The sequence below is a fragment of the Nelumbo nucifera genome, chromosome 6, assembly GCF_055504915.1.
Source record: "Nelumbo nucifera cultivar China Antique chromosome 6, China Antique-T2T, whole genome shotgun sequence".
Lineage (NCBI taxonomy): Eukaryota > Viridiplantae > Streptophyta > Magnoliopsida > Proteales > Nelumbonaceae > Nelumbo > Nelumbo nucifera.
The window spans coordinates 54633456-54651137 of NC_142654.1; the positions used below are offsets into that span (position 1 = coordinate 54633456).

Consider the following 17682-nt stretch of genomic DNA (forward strand, 5'->3'; position numbering starts at 1 on the left):
AGTTGAAAATCTAGAATGCTCCCACTCCCTTCGGTCTTATAAGTTGAGCATCTTAAAGCAATTTTCGCCCAGGCATTTTATGCTTTGGTGTTAAGTCGCATTAAGGATCCGTTTGGGAAGGCTCGTCTGAAGAGCTGAGTAAGTGGAGATACATGTTGATTGGGCGTTTTAGTAATTTTAAGAAAAACCATCAGATTTTTCAAATTTTAATGTGCCACATCTGAGAAATAACCACGGTGATGCAAGAAATGTCAATTTTTATGATCCGATAACACCATCTCTTGAAAATCCAATACTAATCAAATGGCCTGCCAAACATGATTTAATGGCGTGTGTTTTCCTTTGATAATGGCAAATTAGTGAAAGTGTGAAACTGAGCAGTCAAACGCATCAATGCCAAATAGAACCTAAGCGGCTTAAAAGTTAAAAAGAAATAATAGGTTTAGACTATCTGGAATTTTTACCAAGCAATGAATGCTTATAAGCTTTTTGGATCTCATCTGACAAAGCTTAAACTAGACGACTGGTAATGTGAAGCCCTCCCAAAATTTTCCATATTTTCTGTTACCCTACAACGGAAGTAAGCTGTAAACGGCAGCTGACGTGTAAAAACCTCTTCAGGCCTCCACTATCCCTTTATCGCCATGGGTGTTTGGCTTTGAAAAGCACGAAAAAAAATCAAATTTGGTAGAGATGCAAGTTGGATGGGCATTTAAAGTGATTTGACTTATTATTATAATATGCTTAGAAAATAAATTAGCTATATATAATTTTCATGTATCACATCACCTTAGTGATTCAAGATTATCAAGGTGATTCAAGAATCATCAATTTAATGATTCAAGAAACCCCTCTAATTATTGTAAAATTGATTTTTTTTTTTTTTGAAAAAATAAATTGCCCAATGGGATTTTCTTACCCGATTCCATTTAATTGCTGATGTAGCGTGTGGATGGCACATCAACAAAACCGGACCACTTGTGAAACACTCCAGTCCCAAATTCGTATGGAATTGGTCAATGGGAATGCAGTAGGGCGAATGATGGGCTTGGACAGCCCCCACCCAATTCCGGTTCACCTAAAATCCCATTACATGTTAAAACATTAATATAGACTATTAATTGAAAGTTTGAAACACTTGGATTTCACAAACGAAAATAGTAAATTGATTCAAAGCTAAGGAAAGCAATAGCTTCCCCTCCCCATGGAGCTAAAATTGAGGTAGGATTAGCTGAATGCAGTAGCTGTAGAACTAATAATAAGGCTCCACACCAGTCATAAAATTATATATAGGGCCTGCAACAATTCAACCTCTCCCAGTCGTCCCAGCTAATCTGAATTGCTAGCATGAGACATTATCATTGGTTCTACAGGTTGCTATATAGCTAACAGCTTCAGCTAATCTGAATTGTTAAAATTATAGTAATGAAGGAGTAAATTGCAGTTTAATACCTTGTACTTTTGGGGTAGTGGCAATTACACATCCCTTGGATTTTCATTTGGGACAAAAGGCCCCCTTGAACTTTCAGGTTCCGAGTTTCGACAAAGACCCCTATTTAGCATCTCTGTTGAGTGATAGAAGAAGTTAATTTACCAAAATACCCACTCAAGAAACTTCTCTAAAATGGAAATTGCAACAACAAAAAAAAAAAAACCAAGAAACTTCTACAAAAAACTGGATTGCAACAAACACAAAATGTAATAAATATCAACTAAATTAATAACAAAGAGAAATAAAAAAAAACACTAAATTGAATCTCAACACTTATTTTAGAAAATAGTGGAGATTTAGAAACATTTAACCAGTCACATGAGAATCTTTGTCGCAAATGAAAATTCAGGGGGTAATTGCCACTACCCCCAAAGTATGGACTAAATAGTAGTAATCTGTAATTTACCAAAACAAATGCTCAACACATGGGCCTATGCTATAAAGAGTCTTACTTTATCTCTTCTTAAAAAAAAAAAAAAAGGCTCAACACACCTCCCGTCGGGCCATGGAGCAGGATCTGGAATAAGAAAACTAAGGAATCCAATAAAAGTATAAAACAATCGAGTCCATCACCCATCCTTCTACCGATCATGAATATTTCTTGAAGGACTGTCAATTATGCAAGGAGATTGTTAATTTCTAATCCTCTGTTTTACATATATTCATTTGAGACAGATTGGTCTAGCAAAAGGTGACCCATCTTTGAAACTAACGAAATGGACAAAGAAGCATGCACATATTCGCCAGAAGGAATGAGCTTACCAGATGCTTTTGTCTCTGTCAGTTGTTCCGTTGCTAGAGTTGCAATGCTTTGACAGAACCATGTTCTAGGTTGAGGATTTCTGAAGATGAAGAAGAGAAACCCTTCTGCAGGCTTCTTCGTCTAACCCAAAACTAAAACAAATCTATGATAGAATCATATATGGTCGAATCCGGAACTTGGGAAAATCTATGATGCGGAAAAGATATGGTATTGAAGGAGTTTTGATCAATCAAAACCCACCCATTAATTTTCATAAATAACACCTGATTGGCTATCACATTTAGAATTCCAGTTGATTGGTCGAAAGTTTTTGGGATATCATATTTTTCTCATATCATAGTCGAACCCATAATACTTAATTATTTTAGATATCCACGACTGTTAAGACTGACAATTTACCTCCGTTACTTTTGGGAGTGTAAATTCTGGTTTGCTTTTGTTTCAAATTTTAGTTTATTTCATTTGATTGCAGTATAAATGAATTAAATTAAGACATGAAGTGGAATAAAGTAAAACTCAAAACAAAATTAAATGAGAATTTGCATTTTTTTTTTCATTTGCACTCCCATGTATTTGTATAAGTAAAATTACACTGCAACCAAACACAGCGTAACGCTCAAATCTGGACCGAGCCTGAGGTCAAATCTGATCTTCTCAATTATACTTTGAATCTTGAACCCAGGGACCAAAAATCCAAGTGTAACCCATGTAAATATTTGGGTTGTTCAGTTCAAGCTTGGATTTAATCCACCCAAGTTGCACCTAGGGGTGAGCAAGAAAGACTGAAAAACCGAAAAGCTGAATTGAACAAAAAATTCTGGTTAATTGAACCAATTTCGGTTAATCAATATAAAAAACCGATGGTTAACTAAACTGACTGGTATACATACATAATATATATATATATATATATATATATATATATATATATATATATATATTATATTTTTCACATATATCTTGTATTATCTATATATTATAAATGAATATATATGTATTATATATTCTAAATATATAATATATAATTTATTATTTATAATATAATATTTTATATATATTTATAGTCTTTTTATAATATAATATAATATCATATTTTATATTTATTATATAATACTATGAAAATAAAAAAACCGATGAACTAAACCGATCAACTTCGATACGGTTTTGATTACGATTTTCCAAAAACCGGTACCACCGGTCGATTTGAAAAAAGGCCCACCGTGGGCACCTCTACTTGCAGTCTTGCGCCCCTATTCAATGGGTATCACAACAAACTTTGTCTGACGCTGTCAACTATGTGGGTAATTTCGTCATTCTGTCACTAATGTTAATTGATTCCAACGGAGGGGTCTACTTGTAACGTTGTCAAAAACGTTAATAAAAGAGGAGATTTCAGCAATGGACAGAAACTTCAAGGATGTTTCATCAATTTACCAAAAAAACAGGTCCATAACCATACTTCATATCCTTATTGGGCTAAGAAATCAAATACGGACAGTAGGCCCACGATGAGGTCTTAAGAAGCCCATTATTAATTCATTTAATAATATAAAACCGATTTAATTTAAATCATCAAATGTCCTTTCATCACTTTCGCTCATCTTTATAAAGAGCAAAGGCTCCTTTTTACGGTGGATGGAACAGCCACACCACCCTTGTTATCAATTGAGGTTTAAGAGTCTATTAATGTGATTACGTGGCGTTAGTATCCACCGTCGAAACGTTTCTCCAAGACCGGAACCCGATTAGCTCTAATTATAAATGTGATCATTTCAATCTACTTCAGTGTTAGGACGCGGGAGCGCGTGAAGGAGAAGGAGAGAGAGAATCAGAGAAGCAATTCCTAATCTCTCCACTTCGTAGATCCGCTAGTTGTAACTGTAGATTCAATCTCGAAAATGTCTTCTACATTCAGCGGCGATGAAACTGCTCCGTTCTTTGGCTTCCTCGGCGCTGCAGCTGCCCTAGTTTTCTCATGTAAGCAGAAACTTAGCCCTAATTTTTGATTCTTTATCTGCTTCTATCGATTCCCAATGTTCCAATTATATTTTTCTGGGGTTTTGGTGTAGATCTAAGGGTTTTGTTGCTGATTCAGGTATGGGAGCTGCTTATGGAACGGCAAAAAGTGGTGTTGGCGTGGCCTCCATGGGTGTTATGAGGCCAGAGCTGGTGATGAAGTCAATTGTTCCCGTCGTTATGGCTGGTGTTCTGGGTATTTATGGATTGATTATTGCTGTTATAATCAGTACTGGAATTAACCCTAAGGCCAAGTCTTATTACCTTTTTGATGGTTATGCACACCTTTCATCTGGCCTTGCTTGTGGCCTTGCTGGGCTTTCGGCTGGAATGGCAATCGGTATCGTTGGTGATGCTGGTGTCAGGTAATGCTTTTGATCTCGACTTTATTTTGATTGGTAAGTGGTCTCTTTTTCTGTTTTGCGATTGCCTTGGATATTAGTGATCTTAATCTTTGAGTCTGTTCGGATTGATGTGCCTTGCCACAATTTTCTAACTTACAATTATAATTACCTTCTTTTTTTAGAGCTTTGATCTGGATGAGCTGTTCGATTCTTTTTCTTTTTTAATTTTTCTTTGGGTTAAACATTCTTCTTTTTGGATTTGATATATGTGTACTTCCTAGCTTGAGTCAGTCTTGACATGAAAATCGTGCCTGTAGCAAATTTTTATGGTTAGTCTCAAGGAAGTTATGGTGGAGAATTATGTTGAAGATGTTGAAATTTTAATCCCCCTAGCAACAGCTCATATGATCTTTCCATTTTGCTCCTAATAGTTAACAACGTTTTCCTGTTTCTTCCTCTCTGGGTCTATGTGTTGCTCCGAGGGCTCTGAGCCTCTGAGATAGCTTCTCATGATCATCTTCCCTTCGAAAGACTATCCTCCACTTAATTGATTAGCAATGTACAAGAAATTCTGACTATACAATTCACATCGTCCAAAGTAAGAGCCCTCCCCTCCTCCACCAAAAGAAGGAAGAGAAAAAAATAGAAATGAAAAGCTATCATCAACAAAAAAAAAAAAAATGAAAACCACACAGAAACTCTGTTGCTTCTCAATCTGCTTGTTCTTCTTAATAGTCTCAATATCTACATGTCCTTAAGCTATTAGGGAGTTGAAAGAAGTGCTTCTAACTTGTCCGAAAACTGGAAATGTTACTGATAGGGGGAGCTCGCCTGATACCCGTGATCCTTCACACGAGCAGCAGCGGCCTGATAACCGTGCTCTGACACAAGGGATGCAACGACCTCGAAGGAATATTACCAGACCCATACGGTTCAGGGAACAGCTTTAGTTAGTTATGCATATTGATCATTGTACCTCTGGCATAACCGTTTTCTGTTAAGCATTTCCTATATATATCATTACAGTAGGAATGAAAAAGGAAATGAAAAGAATTCACCCTTTTCCATTTCTGTCTCGTAGGGCTGTTCATAAGAAGACCCAACCCGACCAAACCGACCAACCCGGACCGACCCAACCCGAGTCGGCCGGGTTTTCTTCAGCACCGGTTGGTTTCGGGTTTTAAAAAATCATAAACCAATGATTCGGTTTGGTTTCGGTTTTCATGTGTGAAAACCGAAACTGACCCGAACCGAACCGACTTAATACTTAGTTCCTAGTTAGTAGTTACAACCTACTTAATTACACTATATTATCTCTCATCTCTATAGTGTAAGTGGCCACCAGTTGGCAAATAGTACTCTCAAACTCTACTCCCTCCACAACTGGATCCATGGATGGGCCACAAAACATTAAGGAAATGCTGGTTTCCTTTGGGAATGTAGAGGCAGAAATGAACACTTGAACAACAACTAAGTCACTACTAAGTAGAGCCGAAACCGACCCAAACCGACTCAAACCAATCAGGTCGGTTTTGCTTAACATAGGGTTGGTTTTGGTTTCAATTTCAGGTAACCCGACCAGGTAGGGTCGGTTGGAAAAACATCAGTAAACCGACCCAACCCGACCCGTGAACAGCCTTACTGTCTCGTCTTCCTCTTGGAGCTTCCCTCGCGCTCGAAGTGGGGAAAATTCTCTCGAAATCCTATCAATTGGTGCTATCATTCTATGCTTTGCCTCCACGGCCGAACAAGTCGCAACTCATGTTCAAACCAGATACAAAGTGTTAGAAGATGCCATTGAAGAACTATGTACTTCTCACACAGACCACCATACCAAACTCGACAACATCCAGTCAAACCCTCAATGAATTGGTCCTTTGCCTTCCTCGCCCTGACAAGCCCACCATCATTCTTCCTCCTCAGTCAACTTCCTCATCTTCTGTTGCCAACTCCCCCATCTCCATTCGTTCCCTCTGTTGCGAAATCTCACACTTCGACGGCTCCAAACCCCATGATTGGATCTTCTAGGCTGAGTGCTATTTCAACTTCCATCATACCCCAAATGAGCAGCGAATCGACATTGCCTCTTTCTTCATGACTGGTCAAGCTCTTAGCTGGTTTCAATGGATGCACAACAACCAACAGTTATCCATTGGACCAATCTAACTACAACAATTGAAGAACGATTCAGGCCATCTTCCTTTGTTAATCACCAGGCCACTTTGTTCAAGCTAACCCAAACCTCCTTAGTCTTAGATTACCAATCCCGCTTTGAGACCATCTGCAATCACATCGATGGCCTATCCCCTCAAACAATTCTTAACTGCTTCATCTCTGGGCTCAAACCCGAAATCCAACGGGAGCTTGCAGCCGTTAAACCTTCCACCATCAACTCCGGACCTCCGCCCTCTCTTTTACAAAACTAATAGAGGATAAACTATCCATTGCCCCTGTTATTCACTCCCCAACCAATCAGCTCCCTCAACCATCTTTCCCTCCCCCTCCCTCCATCACTCTCCTTCCATCTCCGAACACCAACCTGCGACCCGCTACCTCATCTTTACCCCCCTCTACCAAATCACCACTACTGGGCCTTCTACCTCCACTTTCGAACTTACCACCCAACATTCGTCTCCTTACTCTTGCTGAACAACAAACACGACGGGCCCAAGGACTATGCTTCATCTGTGATGAAAAATTTTGTCTCGGACATAGGTGCAAAACCCCACAGCTCCTCCTTCCTGACGAGGATTCCGATCCCCTCGACCTTGATTCATCAGTTTCACCTACCCTCGACATCAACTCCCAACCATCACCTGAAATCTCACTTCACGTCCTCCAGGGTAACGATTCACCCTGTACCCTCCACTTACTTGCGTTCATCGTTTCCCACCCCATTTCCGTCCTTGTTGACTTAGGGAGCACATATAACTTCCTACATCCCCGAGTCGTCTCGTTTCTTCATCTTCCTGTCAACCCCTCCCCTTTCTCCTCAATGACCGTCGGTAATGGCGATCAACTACAATGCATAGGAACGTGCCCCTCCGTCACCTTGCTCATCCAAGGTACTCCGCTCCCTGTTGACTTTCATCTCCTCTCCATCTTGGGTGCTGATGCCGTCCTTGGCATTCAATGGCTCGATTCTCGAAAAATTGGGGCCAATTACCACCGACCATAAGGCGTTGATGATGTCCTTTAGCCTCAATGGTGAACCCATTACTCTTCATGGAATCCCCAATTCCATGAAGACCATCATCCTAGACATTCTCCACCTTCTTCAACAATTTGCAACCGTTTTTGCCACCCCCAATCACTTACCCCCCTTTCGCCCCATCGAACATCACATTACCCTACAACCTAACACCCTCCCCCATTAATGTGAGGCCCTACCGATATCCCCACTTCTAGAAGGACGAGATAGAGTGGCAGATTCACGACATGCTACAAGCAGAGATTATTCATCACAGCACCAACGCCTTCTCATCGCCGGTGCTCCTTGTTAAAAAGAAAGATGGATCGTGGCGTTTTTGTGTCCACTACCGTGCTCTCAATGTAGTGATTGTGAAGGATCGTTTTCTCATTCCAGTTGTTGATGAACTCTTGGACGAGCTCCATGGTGCGAAATACTTCTCCAAGATCGATTTACGCTCGGGATATTTTCAAATTTGTGTCCATGAACTAGATATTCACAAAACCACATTTCGCACACATGAGGGTCATTATGAGTTTCTCATAATGCCGTTCGGGTTGTCCAACACCCCTGCTGCTACCTTCTAGGCTACAATGAATTCTCTGTTCTGACCATTTTTGTGGAGGTATGTTTTGGTTTTCTTCGATGATATCCTCGTTTATAGTGCTTCATGGACTGATCACCTCCAACATTTACACTCGGTGTTCTCTGTTCTTCACCAACACCAACTTTACGCAAAATTCTCCAGGTGCTCTTTTGGTTAGCTTGAGAATGAATATTTGGACCACCTTATCTTAGTTGATGGTGTTAAAGCTAATCCCCAGAAGATTGACACCATGATTTCATGGTCACAATCTTCTTTTGTCACGGCTTTTCGTGGATTCTTGGGGCTCATCGGCTATTATCTCAAGTTTGTCCGCGGCTATGCTTCCATTGCCACTCCTTTGACTGATCTCCTAAAGCACAATCAATTCCAATGGAGCCTTGCAACAACGGAGGCATTCATCGCTTTCAAAACTGCTATGGAAACAATCCCTGTACTGGCACTTCTTGATTTCACCATTCCTTTCACAATCGAGACAGATGCATCCACTGTGGCCATTGGGGCCATCCTCTCCCAAGCCCATCATCCAATTGCTTTTTACAATGAGAGACTTCGCCCTCGACTCCAATCTGCCTCCACTTATGCTCGAGAAATGTATGCTATTACTGCAGCAGTGCACAAGTGGCGGCAATATTTACTCTCAGTAGGAAATTTACTGTTGTCACCGATCATCGCAGCCTTCGAGAGCTTCTTCACCAAACAATCCAAACACCAGAGTAGCAAAAATGGTTGACAAAGCTATTGTGGTTTGAATTTACAATCCAATACAAACCTGATACTTCAACACAGCCGTTGATGCACTTTCCCGGTGGTCCAAACTGGCTCTCTCTCTGTTCATGGTGCTTTCCTAGCAATGGGTTGTTTTTTTTGATGACATTCACCAAGCCATAGCCACGAACGTTGAGGCCCAAGAAATATTACAGAGGCTCCATGACCAACACGGAAACCAAACAAGTTATGTTGTGCGAGATGGCCTACGAGGCGCTCCCAAAACACCCTGGGGCGTATGCTAGAGGCGCTAACACCTCTGAGGCGTACACTTCAGGTGCAAGAGGCATACGCCTCATGCACATCTTATATAAAAAAGACAAAATAAAAAAAAGGAAAGGAAGGGAATGGAAAAGAAAGGGAAGGGAAAGAAAAAGAAAGAGAAGAAAAAAAGAGAAAAGGAAAGAAAAGGGAAGAAAAGATAAGGGGAAAGAAAGTGGTTTGCCCCTTGCCCCTTCGGCTGGGGGGCAAAGCCCCTCCCAGACCCCCGCCCCCTTTTCAATGCAGCCCAATTTGTTTATTTTTGAGTTAGGGGGGTCTTGTTCTGCTTTGCCTCGCCTCCGCTTCAACAAGACTTCCCTTTCAACTAATGTTATGCATCTTTATTCTTGTTAATATAAAATATTTTTATTAAAAATAAAGAAAAAATGAGATCCCCCCTTCCTCTTCATCCTCCTCCCCTTCATCCTAACCCCCTCCTCTTAAGGAGGCTTATGCCTCTTTGTGTTTGGGAGGCTTACGCCTCTTGCGTTTTGAACTACGCCTCACGCCTCTAGGTAGTGGAACGCCTTGCGTCATGCCTCCGTGTTTTAAAACATTACTGAACTAATACTTTAACTTGCTTCATCAATGTGTTTCAGATAATGAGGTAATTCTCTCTCTCGCTCTCTCAAGTGCACACAAATCTATACTTACTATTATTAAAAGTGTGAAACTTTTAATTGACTAAAATACCACAATGTTTTAGTTTGGTTGCTCTCTAAATTGTAATGACAAAAAAAAGTTATCAAAAAAAAATTTTAAGGACAAAAATGTAATTTGAATAACCACTTTTCTCTTCATTCAAATCCCTCTCATTAAGTCTTATATTTAAGGTATTAACTCCCATTAATATTCATTGGATCCTATTATTGACTAGAATACCCCTATTCCTGAATTTGGTCCCTCTCTAATTTTGAGGGCATTAAGTGTAAATTTTTTTGAAATTCCTGAAGGCGCCAATGCATTATATTTTCCAACAAAACAGAATTAATACAATTAGGTTCATTAGACCACGTAGTAACTCGATAGAGGTTACAAGCAAGTTTGAAATTAAGTGTGCAACTCTGTTTCTTGTTCGTGGAATGAGGGAGACAACCAGATCTCGAAACCTACATAGTAACCTCCTGCAATCTGCGACCAAGGTATGCAACCACCAAGGGACGTCTAACGAAGAGTCCAACAGGAGTGGAATTACTAATTGCACATCTCCTTCTAACTTGATATTTTCAATATTAAGATGTAAATCCAGTAGAAGACCTTGATAATCCTTTGCTTCAATCACTTTTGGATGATCATTTTCACAAGGGGTACCACTTCTTGCAAAGAACTACTGCATTTCTCCTCATTCAATTCCCTCTCATTAAGTCATATATTTAGGGTATTAATTCTCATTTGTTCATTGAATCCTATATGAATTAACCATATCAAAGAAAAATAAGTGTGACAAATAATAATTGTTTTTAGACTCGAAACCGGTAATAGGTTGGATGCAAACAAATAGCTTAGGCACCTGGTCCCTTAGACAACCTGTAAGGGAGATTATGCAACTAACAAGGGAGCATGAAGTCAGGTTTAAATGGACTAAGAGATCAGCCAATGCAATGATTGATACTTTAGCAAAGCAAGGAGTTAGTAGGCAGAACTTTTTTTGGGCCTGTTTGTAATTTGATGGGGAGTCACCTTGTTTTTTGAAGGTGACAGTTGTACTAAGTTTCTTAAAGAATCAATGAAAGTTACCGTTTTGAAAAAAAATAATAATTGTTTTTATTGATGATAGAAATAAAAGACAAATTTAAAACCAATACAAAAATGGAGTTGTTTTCCTGTTTGATGGCGAGTCAACAATTCAACTTTGATGTCATAATTAAATATTAAATATTAAATAATAATAAAAAGGGAATAAGAAAGATGAAAACACAAATGTGTATAGAAAATACAAAAAAAGATGTAGAAAACATTTGGGCACATCTCTAATATCATATATTCATCATATTAAACAAAATTAAGAGTGACAAATAAGAATACTTTTTATAGACAGAAATATAAAAATGTAGAAAATTTTGGAAACATATTATTTACTATCATTGGAAACTTGTGAATTGTCAATTGTAATAGCATGTCACTTTGAAAAGCTTGGAAATGTTTCAAGCAATTGCTATTAGGAGGTTATATAGTGGTCTTCTTTAAATGTTTTTTGTGCAATCATCATTTTAAAAGTGAAAAATACAACCAAGTCCAAGGGTTTTTAGAGATTGAGGCATAAGGTGCAAAGTAAGGCACACACCCCAATGAAGTGAAACAAGGAAAAAATTAATAGACAAGAATATGCAAATTTAATTTTTGAAAGAAATACAATTCTTCAAAAGACTTATAGATCAACTGGTTAGAGTATCATATTATTAATGCAAAAATTTTAGCTTTCAGTGAACACTGAGGCATGACATGAAGTGTTCTATACTTCTCAAAAAATTTGCTTAATAATTTTTTTTGACAAAAGGTAAAGTATGGTTGTTTTAAAGCAAAAAAAAAAGTCCTGTGTACAATGAGAAGCTGTACAAGAAACTGCCAAGTAGGACCTCAAAAAAAGGCCACCCGCCACCCTCAAAAAAGAACAATCAAGAGTATCTCCTTTAAAAACATCATGTATAGACAACCAATCTTTAGTAACCCCTAAAGCCAAATTGATGAGCTTGGCTTCAGAAGAAGCTGTGTGCTAAAAAATTCTATTGTTCCTCTCTTTCCAAACAGTCCACAGGATTGCCAATGGAATGGAGGTCGCACACTTCCCCTTTCTTGGTCAACCCAGAAATGTGCCATTCCTCTAGCAGAGCTTTCATTGAAGCGGGCATGCACCAGCTCAGGTTCAGGACCTTCAAAAAGTGATTCAAACTTTTCTACTAAACTTGCAATGTAAGAACAGATGTCTTGAAGACTCAACCTCCACATTGCAAAGGCAAAAATTCAAATCATTGCAAATAAAACCTTTCTTCAATAGCATTTCTTGGGAAAGGCATCTCTACGAAGCTGCCACCCAGGTAAAAAACTTGACTTTTGAGGGAGCTGCTGTTCCCCAAATGGCCTTGCTAGGAAAAGGGACTTCTTGCTCTCCCACTAGAAAGTTGTAAAAAGATTTAACTGAGAACACTCCTGACTTATTCCACTTCTGAATTCTTGCTTCCTGTGCTTGTAGATTTAAATGCTGGTTTTGTAGTAGAGTAAGGAGGTCTGCTGTTGTCAGCTAGCATATAAGAGTTGGCTACCAAGCCTTCCTTGTCTGTTGCCACATTAAACAAGGTTGGAAGACCTTTTAGGAGTGGTTTCATAAAATGGTCATTACCCAATGTTGCTCCATTAGTGATTTTTGGTGATCTTATGGATATCAGAAATTCAGGCTTCTGATTGGTTGTATTTTTGCAGAGCAAATGCACAGCAACCAAAGCTCTTCGTTGGGATGATTCTTATCCTTATCTTTGCTGAAGCCCTTGCCCTCTATGGACTCATTGTTGGAATCATCCTCTCCTCACGAGCTGGCCAATCCAGAGCAGACTAAGAGAGGTTTATTGCCCTTTGTTCTTGTATGGTCTACTGCAATTGTTTCGCAACCCATTCTTCTTATGGTAGTTAAGCGTATACTTAATAGACTCATTCTGGATGTAGATTGTTCCACAACCTTCATTAGTTAGTTGCTTTTTGCTGGTTGTAGATTTGGGAATGAGTTGCTTCCCCTAAATAAAGCCTTCGGATCTGTTTTTGTTCGTTCATCTATTGCACTTTGCAGATGTAAAACCTATACTGGTGAAGATACTATCATTTCCGACTTGGTTTCCATACGACAGTGGTATTTGTATTTAGTGCAAGCTACATGCTTTTTAATTTTGAATTGCTCAATCGAAATGAACAATTGATGTTTTGATATCATATCGATATTTTGATGATGGCTGAACCTGGGGTCTATCGGTTGTCACGTTTTTAATGCTGATGGCTAAGCCTGGGGTCTATCAGAAAAACTTTGGCTGCCCAGTCTGGATAGAAATGGCAATGGGTATGGGTATGGTACCTGAAATTGCCCTTTCTATTCCCAAACCTCTTTAGGTACCCTTGTTTACCTTTTTCTCCTAATTTTCCAAATTCGTTTCGTCCCACCTGATTATTATATGACATATCTTATTATTGTTATTATTTTTCAAATTTAAAATTGAAATTTAATTACCTTAATTAATATCCATTAAATTATCATAATTGACTCTATTAACATTTCATTTTTCATAATTGACTCCATTACTAACCTTATTTAACACGCCACTTATAACATTAATTCACTTCATTAATTATCTTCATCTCATAAATAAATCAATTAATTTCATTTAAGTATATTTAAAACCAGTATTATATAGAATTGAGATATTAGAAGGATTTAAATCTAGGTTTATTTGAAAGATGAGTATTTTAAATTTTTAACCACTAGGCTACTTCATGATATCTTGTTAAATTAGCAGTGATATTAAACCATGTTATATCCATGCGTATTAAAGTACAAAAATATTTATTTGCAAATACCAAGGTTTCTAGTCATAAATCCCATAATCAAATCAACTCTGAATGCTTTTGTCTTTATAATGAGACTTTTTCTTGACAACTAACTTCTTAGGTGAATGTACTTTTTCAATTACATATAACACCATTATTTATTAAACTTTGTTTATTTTAAATTTTGTAACATCTTACATGAGTATTAGTTTGTTAAGATATGCATATATGTGTATATCAATGTTTATTTGGGTCATTCGGATGATTTATACATTCCATTTTTTATTGTGAAATTACACTTCAGATAAAGTTATAAACTATTAAAATACATATTTCTTATGTATAGAGATTTTAGAGCTGTAGATTATATAAAATTCATATATTTTTAATATATTAGTAAATATGTACGTGCGTTTGCACATGGATAGTTTCTCAACAGTTATAAGTGGGCAATTTCTAAAATGAGAGTAAAGGACATATATGCCCTCTTTATGCCCATTGTGTGTTAATAGAACATCCAATGAAAATTCCATAAAGAAGGGACAATCGCTCTTCTATAGGTAGTATAGATCATGGTTTTCAAAATCGGACCGGATCAGAAAAACTAGGAATCGGTCACCGGTTCCATTTTCCCCAAAAATCGGATTCCCCCCAAAACCGTTGATTTTGGTCAGTGAACTGTTGGACTGGGTGATTAACCATTTGAACCGTTCGAATGGTTTTGATTGTTTTTTTTTTTTTTTTTGAATTTTTTGAATTTTTTTATTTTCTTGTTAGAACGGGTTGAGTGTTTGGTTCGAACGGTTGGACTGTTCGACCCGATAACCGGACCCTTGACCGGTTTGGTCACCAGGTCGGTTTTAAAAACCATGGTATAGATATAGATATTTAAATTTTCATGATGTATCCATTTGTATCTTAAATTTTCCATTGTATCTATCCATATCCAAAGGATATCCAAAATCCAAATACATTTCTTTTAACTGCATCTTCAATATTCTTTGCATTTTTAGATACTTTGAACCTTGCACCCGATTTTACATCACTAAGTAAAATGTGATGCTCCTCTTAAAAAGAAATAGTGTGTTATGCCATGCTAAAGATGCCTATAATGGGATACAAGATAGATAGATAGGCTTATCCACGTTAAGTATAATTGGGTTTGGGTGCCAGTACCCTTAGGTCAAAACACAAATATATCCCAAACCCTATAGGGTTTTGATAAATGGGTCCTATTAAGGTTGGAACAGGTTGGATACCTTAAAATTTCTGCAAATTTGCCATCCTTAGTCTAGGCATGAATTCCTACCCAGAGTGCATAACTTTGTGCCACGTTGAAGCTAGGAATGGACCCAAAAAAGCTGGCGCTACTTTCTATTTTTCAGTTTTTTAGTTAAAAAAATACAAATTAGACTTTGGGTGGGGAAATGTGGTAACCTTGCAAAACCCATTTTTGCTTTTCGTTTTCTTCTTTTCGAAGTCTCACCCTCTCTCCTGTTGTTTCACCCATGGTTTTCAAAACCAGATTGGACTGGATGGTTGGACCGGAAAAATCAGGAACCGGTCACCTGACCGGTTCCATTTTCCCCCAAACCGTTTTTTTCCTAAAACCGTTGATTTTGGTCAGCAAACCGCTGAACTGTCTAGTTAACTGTTTGAATGGTTTTGACCGTTTTTTCAAATTTTTATTAATTTCTTTAAAATATTTTATTTTTTTGTCAAAATGAGCCGGTCATTTGGTTGGACCGTTTAAACCGATAATGGGACCCCTGACCAGTTCGGTCACCGATTCATTTTTAAAAACCATGGTTTCACCTAATGCAGGGACCTCGCCATTCACCCTGCTTTCTGTTTCCGTTTGTTGGTCACTATTCCTAACTATACTTATCACTGGCAGTTATTATATATAGATATATTTTTTTGGAGGGGGTGGGGGGTAAGATACAATTGTTCAAAAACAGTTGCAAATTCTTTAGGTAAGAGATGAATTCAATGCATTTGTTCTTATCACTGGCAGTTATTATAAATCCAATGCATTTGTTAAATTTGCTAATGAGTAATGACCGAACTAATTTTAGAGGGGTTAGTAGAAAGATACATTGAGAGAAGTTTTTGATTAATTGAAAGTTGATAGATGGACTGTGCATATTGCAGTTGTGATGGTATCTGCGACCATTACAAATAAATGGTATCTGATGAGGGCAGATTTGGCCCTCTAGTGAAATTGCGACATGTGGCACCTCGTGACAATTAGGCAAGCCCCCAGGCAACAACTTACCAAGTTGGTCCCCCCCCGGGCACCGGTCTGGCTGGCCTGGCGCGACCTGGCGCGGCCTGCGCGCGACCTGTGCGGCCCGGCGCGGCCTGCACGCGACCTGTGCGGCCTGGTGCGGCCTGCATGCGAACTGCGCGCAACCTGTGCGGGACCTGCGCGCGACCTGGCGTGATCTGCGCGCGACCTGGCGCAGCCTGCGTGCGACCTGCGCGACCTGGCGCGACCTGCGCGCGGCCTGTGCGCGACCTGGCGCGACCTGCGCGACCTGGCGCGACCTGCGCGACCTGGCCGGATCAGCCTGCCACATGCGCCGACCTGGCAACCTGGCCCGAACACAGGCGCCGACCTGGCAATCTGGCCCGGACACCGACCCGCCGACTGGCAGGCGCCGGCCTGGCAACCTGGCCCGGACACCGACCCGCCGACTGACACAGGCGCCGACCTGGCAACCTGGCTCGGACACTGACCCGTCGACTGACACCGGCGCCGACCTGGCAGCCTGGCCCGGACACCGACCTGTCAACAGACACAGGTGCCGGCCTGGCAACCTGGCCCGGACACCGACCCGTCGACTGACAGGCGCCGACCTGACAACCTGGCCCAGGCGCTGACCTGGCCGCCTGGCACAAGCGCCAGCCTGACAACCTCGAGGAGTTCATCACCGTACCCCGGTTCTGACGGGACATGACGTCTTACCATTTGAAGTCTTTTTCACCCACCTAACCCGCGAGGGCACCACTATATAAGGACTCCGACCCCCAAAGCCAGAGGAGAAAAAAGAGTATGGTAACCCCCGCTCTCTAGCTCTCTCATTTCTCTCCAAGCCCTTTGTAACCAGAATGCTAACTTAGGCACCGGAGAGTCCCCGCCGGGAAAATACCCCCGGGTCCTCTGATTCAGTTCCCGTAGGTCCCTCAGCTCCCGCCGTCTACAAAGGAGAGAAAATCACCTCACGCGGGGTGTAGTCGGGTAGCGCTGCACCAGGGAGCTCCACCATCCTCTGAGTTGTAGACCGCCTAGGAGCAAGTCAAGTGACGAGTTCGCCACCAGGGAGCACTACCAGGCAGTTCGCCACCAGGCAGTTCGCCATCAGGCAGTTTGCCACCAGGGAGCACTGCTGGGCAGTTCGCCACCAGGAAGTTCGCCCCCAGGCAGTTCGCCACCAGGTAGCTCGCCACCTGGCAGTTCGCCATCAGGGAGCACTACCAGGCAGTTTGCCATCAGGCAGTTCGCCACCAAGGAGCACTGCCGGGCAGTTCGCCACTAGGCAGTTCGCCATCAGGCAGTTCGTCACCAGGCAGTTCGCCATCAGGCAGCGCCACCAGGCAGTTCGCCATTAGGCAGTTCGCCATCAGGCAGTTCGCCACCAGGGAGCACTACCAGACAGTTCGCCACCGGGCAGTTCGCCACCAGGCAGTCCACCCCTAGGCAGTTCGCCACCA

At 40.4% G+C, this 17682-nt stretch overlaps 1 protein-coding gene across 3 annotated transcripts; it reads left to right on the top strand.

Moving 5' to 3' along the window:
* The first annotated feature begins 4029 nt into the window (after positions 1–4029).
* Positions 4030–13356, top strand: LOC104602047 (V-type proton ATPase 16 kDa proteolipid subunit). 3 transcript variants are annotated; one of them, XR_016077615.1, is made up of 4 exons: positions 4030–4232; positions 4351–4636; positions 12629–12732; positions 12856–13268. XR_016077615.1 is itself a non-coding variant. In XM_088890239.1 (3 exons), the coding sequence occupies exons 1-2, from the start codon at positions 4154–4156 to the stop codon at positions 4638–4640; spliced, it is 369 nt and encodes a 122-aa protein (XP_088746365.1). In that variant the 5' UTR covers positions 4031–4153; the 3' UTR covers positions 4641–4669; positions 12856–12982. The 3 variants fall into 3 exon arrangements, 2 of the variants coding, with proteins under 2 accessions (XP_088746365.1, XP_010263904.1); XM_088890239.1 differs by lacking the exon at positions 12629–12732 and having other exon boundaries at positions 4031–4232; positions 4351–4669; positions 12856–12982; XM_010265602.3 differs by lacking the exon at positions 12629–12732 and having other exon boundaries at positions 4034–4232; positions 12856–13356.
* Positions 13357–17682: the final 4326 nt, after the last annotated feature.

Coding starts and splice junctions, on each gene's coding strand:
- LOC104602047 (XM_010265602.3), top strand. CDS start 4,154: ATGTCTTCTACATTCAGCGGCGATGAAACTGCTCCGTTCTTTGGCTTC. Junction 4,233..4,350: donor AGCTGCCCTAGTTTTCTCAT/GTAAGCAGAAAC, acceptor TTGCTGATTCAG/GTATGGGAGCTGCTTATGGA. Junction 4,637..12,855: donor GTTGGTGATGCTGGTGTCAG/GTAATGCTTTTG, acceptor GTATTTTTGCAG/AGCAAATGCACAGCAACCAA.